We start from the raw sequence: 19489 nt of genomic DNA, 5'->3' as shown, positions 1-19489 counted from the left end.
CCAATAAATCTTCTCCAACTTATTACTGATGTGCCATTCAGTATGCAATGGGGACCCTATAAATCTTTTCCAACTTATTACTGATCTTTTATTAAATATGCAAAGGGGACCCTATAAATCTTTTCCAACTTATTACTGATCTTCCATTAAATTTGCAATGGGTACCCTATAAATCTTTTCCAACTTATTACCAGTCTTCATTAAATATGCAAGGGGTACCCTATAAATCTTTTCCAACTTATTACCGATCTTCCATTAAATATGCAAGGGGTACCCTATAAATCTTTTCCAACTTATTACCGGTCTTCCGTTAAATATGCAATGGGTACCCTACTAATCTTTTCCAACTTATTACCAATCTTCCATTAAATATGCAAAGGGGACCCTATAAATCTTTTCCAACTTATTACCGATCTTCTATTAAATATGCAATGGGTACCCTATAAATCTTTTCCAACTTATTACTGATCTTCCATTAAATTTGTAAAGGGGACCCTATAAATCTTTTCCAACTTATTACTGATCTTCCATTAAATTTGCAAAGGGGACTCTATAAATCTTTTCAACTTATTACCGATCTTCCATTAAATATGCAATGGGTACCCTATAAATCTTTTCCAACTTATTACTGATCTTCTATTAAATTTGCAAAGGGGACCCTATAAATCTTTCCTACTTACTAATGATGTGCCATTAAATAAGAACACCATTAAACGGAATACTAAAAAAACCTTGAAATGTCTTCATCTCCAAAACTGTAGAACAGATCTTGATCATATTTTAAGAGAAAGCAATTCACAATTGATGCAATTTCAGCAGACAGTATCATATTTACTAGCTTCACTCTTAGGCAGATATCAGCCAGGTGGCAATCTCAGGCCTAAAAATCCTAATTACACACACACACACACAGAGACGATCTCAGGCCTAAAAATCCTAATTACACACACACACACACACACACACATCTGACTTGCAGAAGTATTTGTTATATATTGTTGCACTGAGTTGAAATGATCCACCCAGTTGGCCCCCTCCTTGCAGTTTTCTTGATGCCCAGCAGTGATGACATCACTTTTTGTTGTTGAGGTCCCATCATAACTTGCACCTTCACTTATAGTGCAGTCTTTGTTCTTGGTCTTTATTGTGCACTAATTATCCTGGCAGATGTGACCTGTTCTCAGTGGCCTAATCTTTGCATGCAGTATAACCAGGGATTAAATGGATCTTGGGACAACAGAGATGCAAACTCAGCACTCTTCCACTGTGTCTGACTTCTAATTTTTCTACTGTAAAAGATACCCTTAGTATTTAATAATTTTTACTATGAAATTGTAGTCAAAATGATTGTTTGGATAAAAAAATGTGCTTTCAAATAAATATTGGCTATATCATGCCAAATAAATGGGAGGTTATTGCCTTTACAAACAGAGTCAGCTGGTCTGGGTGGATATCACATCTTTGATCCTTGGATAAACAAGTATCATGCTTTACCTACTGAGTGAATGTGGCAACCCCACATGAAAATATATAAATTTATGAACTGTTGTTAAAGTATCTTGAAGTCACAGTCGCTTGAAATGAAGAGAGGTATATATTTTTTGTTTCAAAAACAAAGCATAAAGATTTGATGTTGGTTGATATTTCAGATCTGGAGTGCATTGGAAAGCCAAGATTATCTTACAGCAAGCCGCCTCTTTTTACTGTCACGTCATATCAATACCAGTCTACAGCTACATTCCCAGCATTCCTCAGACTTCCTGTACTGGTTTCCTGTTGTATCTAAGCAGTGGGCAGCCATCAGTCACTTCAGGTCCACTATTTTACAGGTATCATTCAGTTACCAAGATTGTTTTCTTGCCACTTGTATAGATAAACTTTATCTTTGTTTTGTGATGTTTAAGAGCAGTGAAGTTTAAATCTTATTCTAAATTAAAAAGTAAATAAAGTGAGCAAAAAAATTACTGAACTAGTTGCTTGGTTTTATAGCCCCTTCCTACAAATCCTGGGATGCCCTTTATTGAAGTTTGACTGAAGATTGTTAAATCATTGTTTACTGTGCTGGAATTTAAGGATTTGGAGTATATGGTTTGGAAGGAAACTTTTGAGTAGAAATGTAGCCAAATCATAGATCCATTTCTTAATGAAATGTATCACGCATCTAACATGAAATTGTCATTAATAAGACAATGAAGACAGTGAAATTTTTGTTTTATGTGGCAATGTTTTGATTTCACCTATACTCAGTTAATGCTGTTTTCTTGATGTCTTTTCACAGGGATGCAGAGGACTGTTGAGGGTAGCCACTACAAATGATCAGGTATTTTGAATATGATTTTAAACACAGCAAAATTAATTGTTCCCGCAAATAAAGTTTACAATGATGGTTTGTAAGCAGCTTGTGGAAAAATCACTTTTTTAATTAAAAATTTAATTCCATGTCTAAGCCTTATTGATGACCTTTTTATATCACAGAAGGGGTAAAGAGTCATAATGGGTGTTTTGGTGGCACTCTACAGTTTCGCATTTTGCATAGGGTTCTAATTTTAAAGAAAAAGAATTTCCCTGGCTTTCCTCACTGGTTATACTGGCTATTTAAAAAAAGACCTTGTATGTCTTAGATATAATTCAAAGAACCTTTAATTCCCTTTATTTTGGTGTATGATTGATGGGTGTAATATGGGTTATAGAGTATACAGCTTGTCCTTACTCCAGATGTGCACCTTTAAAAAAAAGTGCTAGCTCCACTTGGTCATTTTCACTTCTTGAACTTCAGAGGTAAATTGTATAAAGAAGAGCCAATAACATTTTTTTTTACATTTTTTATATTTGGTAATTCATTCATTGCACTTTCAGAAGCTGGTATTGTCTAGTCTGGCAAAATTCATTTTCCCTATTTTAATAGCTGCTATGGATAGTGCACTTTAGACTAATTCAGGCTGATTTTGTAGCACAAGGGAGCAGTCATTTTAGTTAGTAGTGTGCTTGGATCATGAACAGTTTCCAAAAGTGCAATATCCGAAGAAATATCATCCACATTACATCAATGTAACATAGAGGTATGCCAACATTCTCTCCATTGTGCATGTTTTAAATGCGGACTACTTCACCTTACATATATCACTCTCTCAAAAGTACATAATAACTGGTGAGTGCCCCCTTTACTATTCCAAAGTTTTGAAGAAAAAAATGTCTTTTCATTTATGATCATGATCATTTCCATGTGTATGTTCTGGCATGATGTGTTACTGTTTACAGAGAAGTTTTGACTTATGTCAGCCTTGAGTTTCAACATTGAGACATTTGTTTTCCATGAACACATTTACAGTTCCACCTATCCATCAGTATTTTGGTTTCTGCAAGATAACTTAAAGATTTTTACAAAAATTGCTGTGGAGCTCTACATAGATCAGACCTTGAATGATTTCCTTTTCCAGCATTTCATGACATCAGTTACCCCCTCCCCCCCCAATTTCCCTTTCTCTTGACTTTGGTTTCCACAGCATAGCATTGCCAAGGTTTGTTGGATTTCATCTTAATTTGCTACATGGTTATATAGTGATCAGACCATTAATGATTTTGATTTACAGGATTATACGACCTCATTTACAGAAGTTATGGCCCCATAGTACTTGTACTCTGTACTTCTGTTTCCATAGCATAACTCTGCCATGGTGAGTTATGCCCCCTGATTTCCTGTCCTTCTGAAATGGGTTCCTGTAGTATTACACACCAAGGATTGTTGGATTTTGACCACAATAGGTATTCATGTTTATGCTGACAAGACCTTGAATGAAATTAATTTCCAGCATTCTCCATTATCATTTAGAAGAGTTATTGCTCCTGATTACTCATTTCTCTGTTTTATTCCCTGATTTGCACATTGTAGTAACAGAGTCCCTTTGCAGTGCACCCATAGCCGATGGCTCTAGTTACTCATACTGTATCAAGCACCACTATTGTCACCACTATCAACTCAATCATCTACTACTTATATTGGTAAACTGTAGTGTACCTACTACTACTGTACTGTACCTACTACAGGTAAAACCCATTTTAACACGATGCTTGGGGGTCCAAAGAAAAATATCATGAAATAAGCGGGATTGTGTTAACAATTTATTTGAATTACTTCCTAATAGCAAATATGCATTGAAATTTCAATGTCATCAGTTTTAACTAACCTCTTGATCATGTATTGTTTGTTTTGTTCGCCAGGCCTTCAAATATACTTCAGTTTTGAATTGTATACATGCCAATATGACAGAAACGGTGCACAGTGAAGATGAGGCAACATTGAATGCAGTGCAGGGATTAAAAATCTGCTAGGGATATGAATATTTGGCTTCTCCAAGAGTGTGTATTTAGGATGTTAAAAAGAGAGGTCACCTTAAATTAAAAAATTGGAGCGATGCTGCCATCGCATTATAAGCGGAATTGTGTTATAACGAATTGCGTTATAACGTGTTTTACCTGTACTACTACCATAGAGTTTCATCTGACTTGTCTCAGCACATTTTAGATATTTAAACATTTCTGTTGGGGTGTGAGGTCAGAGCGTATTCTGACCGCTCCAGTGGCCTTGTGGCTAGAGTGTCCGCCTCGGATGTGGGAGGCCGTGGGTTCAATCCCCGGACAAGTCTTACCAAAGACTTATTAAAATGGTACTAACAGCTGCGTTGCTTGGCGCTCAGCATTAAGAGGTTAGTGTTAGGACTGGTTGGCCTGGTGTCAGGATAATGTGACTGGGTGGGACATCATGCTACATGTCTGCAGCATGATGCCCCCTTGCTAGACATCACTATAAACTGTCACACTGCAGACATCATAGCAATATGACTGAAAAATTGTTAAAGCTACGTCAAAAATCCAAATCTCACTCACACGCACGCACGCACACACACACACACACCATATTCCATATTGAAAATGCACAATTCACCAAAATTATGTGGTAGCTTCTTGGGGTAGTCACTTTAACCAGGAACTAGAACAAATAAGCAACATTGTATCAATCCATACTTGACTCAAGTCAATAAATAGAATATTTATCTTCTCAGATATATCAATCAACACATAATTTGTAACTTTAATAAGTCAACAAATGAACCATTATCTAGTATTTTCAAATACTTTAGTCGCATGAGTCACAAATCTTACAATGTTAGTATTTGTTTACATTCAGCGTTTTTCCTACATAATTTGTCTCTGATTCTTTGATGTCTCAAGTGATGAAAAGCCATGACATATCATGTGACTTGGCATTTAGCTTGTAAAATTTGTCTTATTAAAGAGGCAAAATAAGTTGCAATTGCCGACACGATGACTATTCTGTTTATTGATGTTTAAAGCAACTACCCTGTTTGCAGCTACCACATAGTTTTTGATAGGGTATACAATCTGATCTCACACCCCAATATAAATGTCCAGATATCTCACATGGGGTAGGAATGGTCAGAAGAAACTCAGACCACTACTGCAACTTTAATTATTAACAGTAATATAACATTCGTTTGTGACAGTACTTTTTTGATTCCAGATACAGTGATAAACTTTAGTCACAATCTAAAAATGTCAAATAAGCAAATTAACATCTTTGTATATTCATGAGCTCAGATTTGGCTGAAAATATTTCAGTCCAATTTTTTTCCTGAAACCTTTTACTTCAGGCAGGGGTTTTGCTAATAATTTTTTTTATTTGCCCAGAATTGGATATTGTAACATGAATTGCCTTTTTTCCCTTTTAGAGTAACTTTATTAAAATTAGCTTTACTGTGTAATGATATCAGACTTCTGATGTTAATGCATGGTTCAGTCACTAAGCACATAAAGACTTTTGTTTCCAAAGTCAAGGATTAGCCATGCATTTTTATCAGACTTTTGATGTTAATGCATGGTTCAGTCTCTAAGCACATAAAGACTGTTGTTTCCAAAGGCAATGATTAGCCATGCATTTTTATCAGACTTCTGATGTTAATGCATGGTTCAGTCAGTTAGCACATAAAGACTATTGTTTCCAAAGGCAAGGATTAGCCATGCATTTTTATCAGACTTCTGATGTTAATGCATGGTTCAGCCACTAAGCACATAAAGACTGTTGTTTCCAAAGGCAAGGATTAGCCATGCATTTTTATCAGACTTCTGATGTTAATGCATGGTTCAGTCACTAAGCACATAAAGACTATTGTTTCCAAAGGCAATGATTAGCCATGTATTTTTATCAGACTTCTGATGTTAATGCATGGTTCAGTCACTAAGCACATAAAGACTATTGTTTCCAAAGGCAAGGGTTAGCCATGCATTTATCAAACTTCTAATGTTAATGCATAAACTTAACTCTATGGGCATAAGTGACATTTTCATTGATCAAAATTTCCTTGCATATTGTTAATAACAGTTTACTAATAATGCCTTTTGGAAAGAAAATGTAGCCAATTATATGATGTCTTATTAAAAGTTGATAATTTCATAATGTTGATTAATATTTCCAGGTCCTGTCTGTCATTTTCGAAGATAGAATGAGTGATATATCAAAGTTTCAGTTTGCAATTTTGATTGTGATATTTTCTGAAGTTCAACAAATAGGGATCAATTTTGGGTATTTTCTGGTTTCAAAAAATGGGATCCACATCTGACCCCACGTTAAAATCAAGTTCACGAGTTATCAGGGCAGGATCTATCAAGGGAGTGGTGTATATAGATGGTCAAGACAAAATTTGGGTAATTTATTTATTGCTGTGAGGTTGCAGATTTTATTATCCTGATGTTAATGTAATTGGATAAGTATTAATGGAGAAACATAACTAAAATGATTTCTTTCTAGAAAATGCAGAAATTAACCGAATAGCATAATAATTAATGTGCCTATGGTTGTCATGTTAGTTTTTTCTTTTGTAATTCATTTTTTAACATGCAGCATTTTCAGTCCTCAAAGGTATTTTGGAGAAATGTCACCTTTGATAAGAGATTTGGAGTGTTGTTGTTGTACGGTTTAATGCCATTTTTCAGCACAAGATAGGCTATACATGGTGGCCAGTATAAATGTCGGAGGAAGAGCCTGGGAAAACCCCGGGAAGAACCACCGACCCTTGAGAACAATTTGGAGTGAAGCAGTATGTTTAGCAATGTCATTTTCACTGATGAAAAGAATCTGCATTACAGTGGTACCTCGGGTTACGAACGCCTCAGGTCACGAACAATTCGGGTTACGAACAACAACTTCAAAAAATTTTTGTTTCGGGTAACAAACAGTGCCTCGGGTTACGAACGAAGGCGAGAGAGAGAGAGAGCAAGGTTTAACGTTGGAGACAAACGATCATGTACAGTACAAACGAAGGCCACACAGTACTAACTCCCAACACCACTCCTCTGCTTCAACCCATGGACCAGCAAGTGATCTCCAACTTCAAGAAACTGTACACAAAGGAGCTCTTCTCAAGGTGTTTTCAGGTCACTAATGACACCGAATTGACTCTGAGAGATTACTGGAAAGACCACTTCAACATCCTCCACTGCATCAACCTCATTGACAAGGCCTGGAATGATGTCTCCACCCGTACCTTGAAGTCTGCCTGGAAGAAAGTTTGGCCATCGTGTGTACCAGAGAGAGAAGAGTTTGAAGGATTAGAGGCAGACGCAACAGCTGTAGTGGATGAGATTGTGTCTTTGGGCAAAAAAATGGGCCTGGAAGTCGATGGCAACGACTTGGAGGAGCTGATTGAGGACCACAGTGGAGAGCTCACTACAGATGAGCTTGTGGATCTTCAGAATGAACAGCTAAAGACATTAAAGGAGGAGCAGTCGTCCGATGATGAGGAGCCAGTGACCGTTTCAACTGCCAGGATTAAAGAAATTTGCAGCAAGTGGGCAGACGTCGAAGACTTCATTGTGAACCATCATCCAAACAAACTTGTTGCTAACAGGGCAGTAAACCTGATGAATGATAACGTGATGGCCCACTTCAGAAAGATTCTCCAGCAAAGGAAGCGACAAATTTCCCTTGATAGTTTCTTGGTGCAGAAAGATTCCCAGTTGGCTGCCAAGAAACAGCGACAAGAAACTCCTGAAACTAATGATTCAGAATAGCAAACAAAGTGACAAATTTCCCATGATCGTTTTCTTGGTAAGAAAGATGGACTAAATCTTTTTTTATTTTACATTTAATTTATTTGGTTGTTTTCTTTCTCTTTATTTAATACGTGAAGTACACGTATTCTTTGCATTTTGTCACGTAAACGACCTGATGTTAATAAAAAAGAACGATTCTTTCATCTTGAAACGGATTGTCACTATTTCATTGATTTCAATGTTTTGGGTTACGAATGTTTCGGGTTATGAACCGAGTTCTGGAACGAATTAAGTTCGTAACCCGAGGTACCACTGTATTGGATTATCCATCGTTATAAATGCAACCTAGATAATAAATCTCCATCATGCAGAGGGATCCATACATATGGCTGCTACCAAAAACAAAGCAGACTAAGATGTAGCTCTCCCAGTCAGTAGAGATTAAATCAGTCTGCTGATAAAGTCCTTAACTTGAGGATAAAAGCAAGCTTCAGGTTAGCTTTCTCTATATTGTTTGTGTACGTGGTTGAAAGGTTAAAAATATCGTCAAATATGACTAAAACAAAAGTTTGGATGATCTGTCATCATCAAGACTAGACGTTTGACTAAAGTATCATAGAGCAACAAAATATCATGTAAAATTATTTTTGAAAAGCATCACTTTAAAATAGCATTGAATGTCTTTTTTTTTCCGTTTTTCAAATGGCATGAATACCCTTGGTTGTGCAGTGCCCATTACAGCTGGAAAAAATTACTTGCTAGTGCTCATCCCAACTGTCTAATCCAGAGAGTTAATATATTAAAGGGAAAGAATTTTTTTTAGATCCATTACCTGTCCTTTATAATTTATCCACACCAATTATCAATCATCTTAAGCACCTTGGATAAAGTATTCATCATTGGTGACTGTAAAATCCTGTTCATGAAAGACTTCAATAATGAAATATCATCATGGCATCTACTCTCTTGTATCTTTTTGTCTTTACAAACCAAACTGGCTGTGGTGGAAAAATAAACATTACATGTACGCATGTACATTAGATAAGTCTGTTTGACTGGGGAGCAGGGCCTGTCAGTGAATATAGCTATTCATGTTACGAGTGATATATATATAGCACGTCTCATCAGTGAACCCTTTTTTTTTGCACTCATTGAACAGGTTATTTTGTGACAGTAATGCTAACTATATTATTTTCTGTAACTAAGTATAGGTCACTGGAAATTGACATTGGCAAAAATCAGTTGTGCTAGGTCAGCTAATAAATCCATGACAAATATATCATGCTAAAATTTATTAGCAATCTGTACTTTATCGTAGATGTGATCCAATTCAACTCATGTGGCAATAAATAATGACTTATTAGATTAGATCTCTGTATGAAAGATGTAAACATTATGGTAATTACACAAGTTTTTAATATTGTCTTTGTGTATTATTCAGTCACCAGTCAGAAAGTAATGGTCATTATTTAGTCACCATTTAGAAAGTAATGGTCATTATTCAGTCACCAGTATGTAGTCACTGATCAGAAACTAATGGTCATTATTTAGCTTCATGTTAGAATAATGTACCACAAAATAAAATAGGTCAACCCTTTTGGATCTGACTCAGTATATATAATCTACATGTATACTGCTAGTACATATGTACCAGCAGATTTGTAGACTGCCAGTTCATGTGGCTGTTGTACTACAGAGGCTGTAGGCTAGTATGCTATTAATAGAAATTCAGACTTTACCTAATTAGCATATTCCTTCAACTGAAGCAACATGTACTGAAGTGGGATCAGCTCAGTTTCATTGTCACTATAATAAGAAGGTTGACGTACATGAATGGAATTTTCCATTTTGACAATTCTTGGACTTTGTAAAATGCAAACATGACATATTCTTTATTTTGTTTTTCATGTAATATTGTTTGAAAAGGTCTTTCTCTGATTTTTGGCAAAAATATAAGTAGTGAACACTGATTGATGCATGTAAGTAAGGTACATGCACCCTATTTTTGAGTAACTGTATTAAGATGTAGGTCTCCCAAACCCATGATGTATATGGATTCAAGAAAAACAACTCAAATTTTCAGTAGGCAGTGCTCAAAGAATTTTTTTATAGACACAGGTCTTGGGCTAGTGATTTCAATAAACTCACAAGCCCTGACTGAAATTCCACAAGCCCTGACTCCAGTTTCCACATCCCCAAAATTTCCCCTTTCTTCAAAGGGTTCAAAGGGGTTGGACGGTAATGCAAATGTGATTAGGTTTTATCACTACACTCACTAGGAATTGGATGGTTATGGTTTTCAAACTTCTCTGTTGGATTATCCAAGTGAATCCTGGTGAGAACTGAGTTGACGTATGTTTATGTATTGTTTGCAGTATGTGCAAAAAATTAATAGCCCCCCTTATCTTTTTTTCTTTTTTTTTGCTGGCGTTCTTTACAAAGTAAAACTTTGCATTCTATATATGCAGCAAAATCTGACTTCAAAGAAACATTGCCACTGTTCACAACTTGTCAAAAATATAATACATATGGCTTAAACATTCTCATTCAAGGCGATGATATGTAATAATTTTTATTCTTGTAAATGCATCTAGCAACTCTTTCATTTACCTATAATGGGTTCTTCCACTTCCTGGTCCTACCTGTGCAAATTAGCACAGTGGGCTAACCCACTGCAGACTTCAAATGCATCTCACTAGCTATTGTCAGTCAGTTAAGTAATATATGAAAGCTGTTTTATACCTGACCTCTTTTTCCTTTAATTATCGCTATTTATACTGCTCAAGGGATAGTTTTACGTCAGCTCAAATCATAACTGTTTACCATTTATGCACACTATATGTAACTGGCATATACTGAAATTTTTCTGTTTGTTTTTGAAGATTACTGATAATTGTGTTTTCTCAAAACATGACTGTGTCTGGGGGGGTTTGGGAGTACAAAATCATATTTTTAGCATGACATGCCATGCTTCAATCTGATTATAATCAGATCTAAATTTCATGTAGGACAGTGATAATCTGATTTAGATTGTGCCATGGTATAGCAGTATGTCAACATCATAAAAATACATCTACACATCAGTGCGATCAAAGTTTCCTCAGGCAAATTCTGTGTTTTTTTTGTTGACAAGCCCGACAGGCACCTCACTTAAAATACAGGACAAGCCCGATCTAAAATTAGAGGCTTCCCGGGTGTCGGGCTATCAGCTTTTTTTGAGCACTGATAAGGAATATGTTTTAAAGTAACACTCAGATGAAATTGATATACAAAGGACTTGTAATTAAAAATTGTGAGAAAAGATATGTATGGGCCTGTCAAGGATCACCAAAAGAACTATTCTAAGACCATTACAGCTACTATATGACTGCCACTACTACCACTACCATCACTATTTTTATTACATTATTATCTACTTTCTCCACAGAAAATAGCTGACTGTCTATGCTCCATCCTGCTGCTTGAAGATTCCAACCCTCGTCAGGTGTTTAATGAACTCCTCCTAGCTAGAACAGTAAGTAAAGGTCTTAACTGTATATCACATGTTGATTGTGTTTATTCCCTTTACTTACTATAAGTATAGGAAACGAAATTGCTTTTAAAATCCCAGTGACTCTAATTTGTGCTATACTGGTCACAGACCATATGGAATGGCCTGGTGCTTGTTGTCCATCAGTTAGTACAAGTTTGTTATTGATAGTCCTAACCATGACATTTTACACACACATTATTGTCATTATTAATACTCAGTCTGATGTAAGGTTTTATATGAAGACTTTCGATGATGTTTAGTTGGTTCTAAATTTTAAAAAATGGTGCCAATCAATGGTGGACATCTTGAAATACTTGCTCTTACCATAGAGGCTATCTTGAAAATGTTGTTATCACTACTTTTTTTGCATGAATGATGGCATTGACATGGGGTTTTACTAAAACTCAAGAATTAGTTTTGATTTACAAGTTTTTAGTCCATATACATTCCAGTTAACAGGTTGATATCACTCTTGCAATAATTTTAATGTCAAAGGTCTTGACTTTGGTTTTGTGAGCATGATAACACAAACAAGTACTGTTTCAGAGATGGTGTCAGTACTCAGCAATTCAAAAGAAGAAATTGTCTTAAATTCCTGATAATTCTTTTTCTGCAGTAATGCATCAGTCCCATCCGAGGGCTCTTGTTTTTTGACTTATAGTTCTTAAGTTTGCCAATCAGAACTAATTGGGAACATGTACAAATTTCAGAGATCCTGAAAATCACATGGCTCCAGCCAGACATTATTTTCCCAAAGATGGCTGTATATTTGTGAAATTAAAGAATAAAACTTTGAAAGGAGATAAGAGATACTGTGACATTAAAAAGAAAACATTGGTATGCCTAACTATGAAATTAATCAGAAATGTGTCATTTTCTGTTTTGGATTTTGATACTGCTGCTTTAGTGTTAGTATTTCCTTCCATGATTAACTGCTTTCCTCTCAAACTAATTACATGTATAAAAAGAAAATAATTTTTTTTCTTTCAGAAAACTACCGTAGAATTTCATCCATGAATAGTATTTTATTGTACTCTGATGTTTTTAAAAATTAAATGAGATTTGGTACTCAAAGTTTTACCATAAATCAATCTGTCTTTTAGTCAGCAATCCAGCAGCTCTTCCAATCCGGTGTCAGCCAGACTGGCAGCATCAAGGAGCAGGTTTGTGTAGTTGTACAGCTTATAACAACCACACTGCACCAGATTCATGCAGTGTTTTACTCCAGTGGAGCCTTGGCAGACCAAGATGAAGGCAAGTACAAGACAAAGAGAAATATTATCATTATTAATATATTTTCTTTAGAGTGATTATTATTAGGGTTCATGTCTGTTTGGCTGCCTGCCCATTCATAAATAAGTTTTCTTTCATAAGATGACCAAATTGGTTGGTATACAACTTTATATTGATTAGACCTTGAACAACTTTAATTTCAGGCTGTCTCTGTGATCATTTATAGGAGTTATGGCCCCTGATTGTCCCTCCTTCTAACTTTAGTTTCTGTAGATTAATTTTACTAAGTTCTGTTGGATTTCAGCAAGATTGGATATGCAGTTCAATATTGTCAAGACCATGATTTAGTCCAGTTTCCATTGTTCCATGACATCATTCCTCATTCCCCCCACCATTAATTCCTATCCACCAGATGTTGGTTTCCATAGCATAACTTTAAATTTTTTTTATTTAAATGTTTTTTTTAAATTTGTATTTATTTTGATGAGACCTTAAATGAATTCAATTTGCAAATGTTCTGTATCATTATTTACAGAAGTTATCCCCCGTAATTGCCTGTCATCCCATCTTTCTGTATCAGCTTACCAAGTTTTGTTGGAATTGAACCAGATTTGGTTTGTGGGATAATATTGACCAGTCCTCAAATGGTTTTAATTTCCAGCCTATTACAAAATCACTTAAAGGAGTTATGTGAGAAGATTGCCGATCCTTCTGTCTTTGGATTTTACAGGATAACTTTCCCGTGAAACTTTATGTTGTTAAGACCTTGCATTGATTGTTCAGCATTTTATGACATCATTTGCAAGATTATGTCCCATCCATTGCCCATCCTCCTGATATCGGTTTCTCTCATATAACTTAGCCAGGTTTAACATGCACCTTTATATAAAAAAAGGTCTTAAATTAGATTGATTTCTGTCATTCCACAACTTTATATACAGAAGTTATGGCCTCTTGATTGCCCTCTTGACATTGATTCCATGGCATTATTTTACCAAAGATTGTTGGATTTCAACCAAATTTAACTTGCAGCTTTATATGGATAAGACATTAATTAAATTTTTTTCTCCCTGTGTTCCACATTGCAATTTAGGAAAGTAATTACCCCTGATTCCCTTTCTTTCTTATTTTTGTTTCATCAGCATTACTTTATCAATGACTGCTGAATTTTAAAAATATTGTATGTAGTTTTGTATTTATGAGACCTTAAATGATTCGGATTCTGGCATTTCACATCAACATTTAAAGGAGTTATAGCACCCTCATTTCTCTTAAATTTTCTTTTACTCAACACAAATTCTTCTGTTTAAACCCCTGCTGATCTAACAGTTGTTATTATAACTCTTTGTGATGGATCAATCACTAATCACTCTTACTATAAAAATGATTTATCAGGCTGTTTGCATTTACTTGAACGGGTTATCTTGCTAATTTGTTTGTGCAATTCTTTAATTGTACTTTATCTGTAATTGGCACCATATAGCCATTATTGTGCTCTGGTGAAATGAAATGCTAGTCTGTACACCCATAAGAAGACAAAGGGAGCTCATGGCATTCTCTGCATCTCTCATCCATGGTGTAGGTCATAATGTATTATTTTTATTCACATTTTATATTTTGCTAAAAGAAACATTTTCTGCTAAAGTAAAATGTACATGAAAATGTCATTTAAAATAGATGCCATTAATAAATTTTGGTCATCTTGGGGCTATTTAAAAATCATCAGAAATAGTTAATATGATAAATTTTAACATACCTAGTAATTTTGTATTTTCAGAACCAACAGACCTGCTATTAAAAGTTCTGACAAAAGTTACAACCCAGAAACAACATGGTATGAAATGTCATTTATTGATGCATAAAGTACAGTTACTTTCAGTTCACGTTTTTGTGGAGAACCATACTACTCGCTTGCAGGTTAAATCAAACTGCAAAGAACATAGACTCTAACCTGCCATTGCATAATGTTCTACTGATTACTTTTAACAAACTGCATGGACCCAGTTCTGCTGTGCGTGATGTGATGACAGGTCTGGGTCTGTGCAGTTGGACTTACAAGCAAATAAATATAGTAATACTTGGTGGGTGGGGTGGCTTTTGTTGTGATACAATTTTTGATGCACAATACAAACTATGGGACACATTCATTCTATGATGGAGGTACTATTCCTCCCAGGGGAATATCCATGAATTTAAATAGCAGAAATTTGACTGCACAAAACTAAATAAATGTACAGTAATCTAGCTTTTTGTAATATCTAATCATATTTTAAGAATTTTTTTAAAATGTGTTACCTTTATCTGTTAATTTATATACATTTTATGGAATTTTCACATCTTTATGTTTTTTTTTTATATATCTTGTTATGCATAGTGAAGACATCTTAATTTTTGTACAATTCACTTTTACATAATTGGAACATAATCTTTTGTTCGCACTACATAGCTGCTTTTGTTCTCAGGTGCCATAAAGCACTAATACATACATGAACCTTATGATATTAGTTTTTGCCTTAACAAACTTATCATTATTTATTCAAACTGTGTTCTTATTAAATAAATAAAAAGTTACTTATTCCATCCATTGCAAGCCCTATTCAAAGAGAAAACACCAATTACGCATTGTGACAACATGCTATACTGGAATATTAAGCATGAAAGATCAAATTTGAGTGTTTTGAAGAGCCTTTAAAAATTGTCTTCAATCTGCATTTAATCTACTTCGGAGGAGATAATATATATCTCTCCCCTGTTATAACATGTAAGCACCTTATGATGCCTCTATTCCATTATCATGGAAATGCCTTTGGATGCCTCTACCCAGTTTGCATGGAAGCGTGTTTTGACGCCTCTACTCCATTCTCATGGAAGTGCCTTTCTATGCCTGCTGTAAACATCGGTCATTTTTAGCTGGTTTTTGTAGTGCCACCTTTGGGAAAATATATAAATGGCCTACTATTACATTATGTTGTTATGATCTTAGGAGATTGATCTACTTTACAGCAGATTATTATGATCTTATGAGATTGACCCACTTTATAGTAGATTGCTTTGATCTTATGCAACTGACCTGCTTTATAGATAATTGTGATGATCTTATGAGATTGACCTACTTTACAGCAGATTATTATGATCTTATGAGATTGACCTACTTTATAGTAAATTGCTTTGATCTTATGAGACTGACCCACTTTATAGTAGATTGCTTTGATCTTATGCAACTGACCTGCTTTATAGATAATTGTGATGATCTTAGGAGATTGACCTACTTTACAGCAGATTATTATGATCTTATGAGATTGACCTACTTTATAGTAGATTGCTTTGATCTTATGCAACTGATCTACTTTATAGATGATTATTATGATCTAAGGCAGAGGTGGCCAAACTTTCCAGTGCAAGTGCTGCATACACAAATTTACACCTTGTCGGTTTTTCTAAATAACATCTAATTAATTTTTAGTTGTTAATATGTTGTTAATATTTCAAAACTTAAACTTCAAAAGAAGCACATTTATTTGATAAATAGAGTAACATAAACATAGTCAGTGTGAATGATAACTTGTTCCTAGGCCGCATGAAAACCCTTGGTGGGCCGCATGAAAGCCCTTGGCAGGATGCATGCGGCCTGCGGGCCATAGTTTGCCCACCCCTGATCTAAGGAGATCTGCCTCTTTTACAAGAGGTTGTTGTGACCTTAGGAGGCTGGCTTACTTTATAGTAGATTGTTATGATGTTAGGAGATGGACCTACTTTACATGTTAGGAGACTAACATACTTTACAGTTGATTTTTATAATCTTAGAAGACTGGTCCATTTTGCAATAGATTGTTGATGTTAGGAAAAGGGCAATCTTTACAATAGATTGTTGATTGTAGGAAATGGGCCTACTTTACAATAGATTGTTGATGTTAGGAAATGGGCCTACTTTACAGTAGATTGTTGATGTTAGGAAATGGGCCTACTTTACAGTAGATTGTTATAATCTTAGGAGACTGGCCAACTTTATAACAGTCTATAAATGAAGTAAGACAAACAGTGTAATAAAATTGTTTGTGCTGCTTGTTGAAAGTCCAGTTTGCCCTCAGGCAGTAGTCTCCAAATGATTGCAAACATGTTTTGTTCAAAGAAGAGCTGGATTTTCCAATGTTTTACGGGTCAAGGGAAAAATGTATTGTAGCAAGTATATGCAATCCTCCTAATTCTCCATGAATGTGATAAATTATTTATCTTTTTTCAGAAAGTGGATTGTTGGATTTGCAGAACTCTGTCTCTTTCAAATGCTTACCAATGTCTGTCAGAGGTAAGTATTGATAAGACCACATATTTTATTACCTTAGATACAAAACAAGATTACATGTCATGATATTTCTTTTGACATTGTCATTTAAACCTTTTCATTAATACTGATTAGAAGTTTTAATGAAAGCTTCATTGTTGTGACCGTCTTAGTGGCAGCCTAACATTAGTCATTACAGTGGCATCAGTATATGTGTGTCCATACATTCATTCAAACTCTAGGTTAAGGTCATACGTTACAGTTTTTTTGATTAAGGTCATTGTTAAAGTTTATTACTTTCTAGCTCATTAAAAGGTGGGCTTAACAAAAACAGAGTCCTTTGCACAGCACTGTGTGGGCTGAACAAAAAGGGAGTCCCTTGTACTTCACTGTGTGAGCTTAACAGAAAGAGAGTCCCTTGTACTGCATTGTGTGGGCTTAACCAAAAGGGAGTCATTTATACTTCATTGTACCCTTTAAATGTGAATGCATATAAACCTATGAATTCGTTTGAGACTCCCACTGAAATTTCACATATTATGATTATCAGGCAGGGGGACTACTGTACTTTACAAAGTTCCCAGAAGTGTCTTACTCTCACTGTTTATATTTCTTTGCTTGCACTTTTTTAAGTGTGTATTAAAGCACATTTTAGCAAAAGTGAAAATGCAGTTGCATTCTGTTTGGACATTGATCTGCTTGTATTATTAATAATTGGTCTAGTCTTGAAAATTGATGCAAACTATTGCAATTATACCGGTCAGATGAAAAGTGAAAATATTGGATAAGATTCTGAATGACTTATATGACATCATTCCTCATGGCTTCAAACGAAGGGATTATTTAAAAAAAACTGGATTAACAAATCCAAAGAATATGATATTTTTCTTTCTTTGTTCAGATTTCTGTCCAAGTTTAAGAGCTGCAGCTTCATCAGTAACAGTCAAACAGCTGCAAGAAAACTGTCAGCAGTGGATTCAGACGTGAGTCATTATAAATTTTTATTGGCAATTGATATGCTGAGACCATGTTTTTTGTGTTCTGGTGCACTATACAAGTATGCATATTATAGTCTTGTCTTGGTAAACCCTTTTCACATGGTTCCACTTGAAAAAAATACTCAGTGAGCTTGAGTGTTTATTGTACTGTTTAATCAGCATAGACTTGAAATAAATTGATTCCAGTTAGCAATGTCAGGATAAACAGAAATAAGATTTTATCTTAGAATTGAACTTCATATTTTACAGGATTCATGAAGTTACAGAGCTTGAAAATCAATTTCAATTTCAGCATCTTCACCAGCTAAGGTTCCAGTTTGATAACCCTATATACACCATGGCATTTCAAGCAGATATGTGCGTGCTCTGGGTCTGTGAATTTCATGAGATGCAGCTGCATGCCACTGCATCTAAACAAAATTAATTTGTTCAAATTTGAAAACTGTTCCTACATGATCAAGACAAGGGGAACACACAACATACATGGACTCATAAAGAAGCAATTTTCCACGCTGGTCTGTGTTTGTACAAATACCTTTCACTCAAATACACCTATAATGGCTTCCCTCTGGTACTTAATCATACTTTTGATGTTAAACTTACAAAATATCCTTTTTAAGTCAATTGCCTCAACCATTTTCACCTGATGTACAATGCACTGCTACTGTTGGTTAGTTGGCATTATGTACTAAGGGAGGCAACTCGAGAAATACAACAGATGTTGCTGAGACAAAGCACTAAAATATCTGTTCAATTGGTCAAGGTGTAGATAGGGTTATCATATCGGAACCTTGGCTAGTGAAGATGCAATATCAGCTGTCATGGATGAATGCCGTTCATACATAGTGTGTAATTGATTTTGAAGGTTCATTTAAAATATAAAGTTCACTTCTTATACATTCAACTCCGCTTATATGCATAGCCTCGGGACCGGACCCAAGCTATGTATGTAAACAAAGTATGCATTTAAGCAGAATTCATGTATATTTACAATGACATGTACTTGTAAAATGGAAAATCATGCAAACAAAGTTCATATGCTATATAAATGTGCTTCAGTGTATAAAACATTTATGTATACATTTAATTCCACAATACATGTAAATTCAGATAAACACTATAAACTGTTATTGCTGAAATTATTATTGACAGTGTGTATCGCTCTTTGGTAGCAAAATATAATTGGGTCGCTACTAAAATTAGTTCCCAGTAAAGTAATAAGTTTACATAAAAAGAAAGACATCAAAAGTCGTTGCAAAACGTTTGCAAGTTACTTGGTAAAAAAGTATGACTTTTGAATACAGTTGGGGTGGCCAATCTGGTGGACAGTAGTCTGCAAGTTATAAAATCTGTCATACGATTCGCACCCATTTGCTTCCA

The 19489-nt window shown here is 35.1% G+C and overlaps 1 protein-coding gene across 1 annotated transcript in view; it reads left to right on the top strand.

Annotated features, from left to right (window-relative positions):
- The window catches only part of LOC149801560 (conserved oligomeric Golgi complex subunit 1-like), a 106034-nt gene that overhangs the window by 16086 nt on the left and 70459 nt on the right, over positions 1 to 19489 (top strand). The window contains exons 7-13 of the mRNA XM_089955780.1: positions 1650 to 1829; positions 2279 to 2320; positions 11495 to 11581; positions 12703 to 12853; positions 14610 to 14666; positions 17073 to 17135; positions 18013 to 18094. Coding sequence (XP_089811906.1) covers positions 1650 to 1829; positions 2279 to 2320; positions 11495 to 11581; positions 12703 to 12853; positions 14610 to 14666; positions 17073 to 17135; positions 18013 to 18094 — 662 coding nt within the window. The remainder of the gene's footprint in view (positions 1 to 1649; positions 1830 to 2278; positions 2321 to 11494; positions 11582 to 12702; positions 12854 to 14609; positions 14667 to 17072; positions 17136 to 18012; positions 18095 to 19489) is intronic.

This window comes from Sinohyriopsis cumingii, chromosome 4 (assembly GCF_028554795.1).
Source record: "Sinohyriopsis cumingii isolate HCF-2022 chromosome 4, ASM2855479v2, whole genome shotgun sequence".
NCBI classification, from domain to species: Eukaryota; Metazoa; Mollusca; class Bivalvia; order Unionida; family Unionidae; genus Sinohyriopsis; species Sinohyriopsis cumingii.
The sequence above is the reverse complement of the archived record's forward strand: the minus strand, read 5'-3'. Positions and strand labels throughout refer to the sequence as shown.